Raw genomic sequence first — 2,863 nt, forward strand, 5'->3', positions numbered from 1 at the left:
GCTACATAAATAGCCTATCAAGTTTTTGGCGTTGTTGCTGGAGAAACACTTTTGTGTGAACTAGAGTGAATTTGCTGGATAAAGTAGATGAGAATTCTACTACGACTGAGAAGGTTGATGATGAACAAAAGGGTGTACAGGCTGAAGTAGAGGATAAAGTAGAAGCAACAAAAAACCCTACCCCTTTTGTGAAGGAATATAAACCAAGAATACCCTTTCCAACCATCTTCAGAAGGACAAATTGGATACACAATTTAGTAAGTTTCTTAAACTCTTTAAGTACTTGCATATTAATATACCTTTTGTGGAAGCTCTATCGCAGATGCCCAAGAGGAAGCTCGAGGAGTATATTACTCCTCTCTAGCAAGAGGAAGCTCGAGGAAGTATCAATGGTGCAACTGTCAAAAAAGAGCTCAGTGATCATTCAAAGGAGACTACCAAAGAAGCTAGAAGATTTAAGGAATTTTACTATCCCTTACTTTTTCGACAGTATGCTAAGTTCTTAAAGAAACTCCTCTCTAACAAGAGGAAGCTCGAGGAAGTATCAATGGTGCAACTTTCGAGAAAGAGCTCAGTGATCATTCAAAGGAGACTACCAAAGAAGCTAGAAGATTTAAGGAATTTTACTATCCCTTGCTTTATTGGTAGTTTAAATATTGATAATGCACTTGCTAATTTGGGGGCTAGCATTAGTGTTATGCGTTATAATTTGTTCAAGAAATTAGGGCTAGGAGAACCTAAACCAACATTCATGAGTATTCAAATGGTTGAAAAATCTGTTATATACCCTAGCGGTATCATTGAGGACTTGTTAGTAAAGGTTCGAGAGTTTATTTTTCTTATGGAATTTATAGTTATAGAGATGGATGAAACTGTTGATGTTTTCCTTATTTTAGAAAGACCATTTCTTGTTATAGTTAGGGCCATCATTGATGTTCATGATGGTAATCTTATTATTAGGGTAGGAGAAGAGCAAGTGACTTTTCAGATCCCTAACGCTGTGAAACATCCGCTTGTACTTGATGACATGGATCTTAGTAATGATAGAATTAAGTATGAGACTGTGAATTTTACTTCATCTATTATTGCTAAAGATCCTTTGGAGTTATGTTTAGTACAGGAATAGAAAAAATGTGAAATGCCAAGAGCGGCAAGGCTAATCAGAAAATAGTCGTTCTAGTCTATTGAGATGCTGAAGAAGGAAAGGATGAATCCTTCCATTGAAGACCCTCATTCTTTAAAATACAAGTAGCTTTTGGAAAATTTGGAATACACCTTCTTGATGGAAAGATCTAAGCTACTAGTAATAGTCAGTTCTGCATTACTGGATGACTAAAAGACTATGCTATTGGAAGTCTTGAGAAGGAAGTAGAGGGCAATAGCTTGGAGAATTACATATATAGAAGGAATCAACCCTTCCCTTTGCACCCATAAGATTCTTATGGAAGAAAAGTTCAAAACTGTGGTGCAACCTCAAAGGCATCTCAATTGCAACATGAAGAAAGTAGTAAAAAAGGAGGTGAATAAGCTTCTTGATGCCGGGATTATCTATCCCATTTTGGACAGTTCATAGATAAGCCTAGTACAATTAGTGCCGAAGAAGGGAGGCATGACAGTTGTGGTAAATGAAATCCTAACAAGAACTGTGACATGACGAAAGGTGTGCATCTACTACATGAAGAAAGTAGTAAAAAAGAAGGTGATTAAGCTTCTTGATGCCGGGATTATCTATCCTATTTCGGATAGTTCATAGATAAGCCTAGTACGATTAGTGCCGAAGAAGGGAGGCATGACAGTTGTGGTAAATGAAAATAACGAGCTAATCCTAACAAGAACTGTGACATGACGAAAGGTGTGCATCTACTACAGGAAGTTGAATGATGCCACGAGGAAATATCATTTCCCATTACCATTCATTGAATGCTAGAGAAATTATTAGGGCATAAGTACTATTATTCTCTAGATGGTTTGTTGGGATATTTTCATATTCCAATAGCCCTTGAGGATCAGGAAAAGACCACGTTCACATGCCCCTATGGAACCTTTGCATATATAAAAATGTCATTCAGATTGTGCAATGCACCAGCTATATTTTATAGGTGCATGATGGCTATCTTTGTTGACTTGGTTGAGGATATTATGGAAGTTTTCATGGATGAATTTTCTGTCCATGGAAGTTCATTTAAAAAATGTCTAGAGCATTTAGAGGTATTGATAAGATATAAGGAGACCAATTTGGCGCCAAATTGGGAGACATCCCATTTTATGGTACAGGAAGGTATTATGTTGGGACACAAAATCTCTAGTAAAGGAATTGAGGTGGATACAGCTAAGATTGAGACTATTGAGAAACTGTCACCTCTTTATCTGTCAAAGCTATTAGAAGTTTTCTTGGGCTTGCAGGTTTCTATTGTAGGTTCATTAAAGACTTCCCTAAAATAGCTAGACCTCTTACTAGACTTTTGGACAATGGTGTTGACTTTATATTTGATGAGGAATGTATGTCAGCTTTCACCTCCCTAAAAGCTAAGCCTGTTGACGCCCCAATTATGGTAGCGCCAGATTGAAGTCTTCCCTTTAAACTAATGTGTGACGCAAGTGACTTTACAGTTGGAGTCGCTCTTGGATAGAGGAAAGAAAAATACTTTCAGCCCATCTATTATGTGGTAAAAGATGACTAACACGTAGGCGAACTACACTACTACTGAAAAGGAACTGCTTGCAGTTATTTTTGCTTTTAAAAAACTTTAATCATGATTTTGTCAAAAGTGATAGTATACACTGACCATTAAACATTGAGGTATTTGTTCTCTAAAACTGATGCGAAACCAAGATTGATAAGATGGGTTTTACTATTGTAGGA

General features: G+C 36.9%; 1 protein-coding gene across 1 annotated transcript; it reads left to right on the forward strand.

The window, feature by feature from the left end:
- Positions 1 to 547: 547 nt before the first annotated feature.
- On the forward strand, positions 548 to 1,126 carry LOC107261408. The gene has a single exon (XM_015720413.2). It carries the CDS (start codon positions 548 to 550, stop codon positions 1,124 to 1,126), a length of 579 nt encoding a protein of 192 aa, XP_015575899.2.
- The last annotated feature ends 1,737 nt before the right edge of the window (positions 1,127 to 2,863 follow it).

The sequence above is a fragment of the Ricinus communis genome, chromosome 10, assembly GCF_019578655.1.
Source record: "Ricinus communis isolate WT05 ecotype wild-type chromosome 10, ASM1957865v1, whole genome shotgun sequence".
Classification (NCBI taxonomy): domain Eukaryota; kingdom Viridiplantae; phylum Streptophyta; class Magnoliopsida; order Malpighiales; family Euphorbiaceae; genus Ricinus; species Ricinus communis.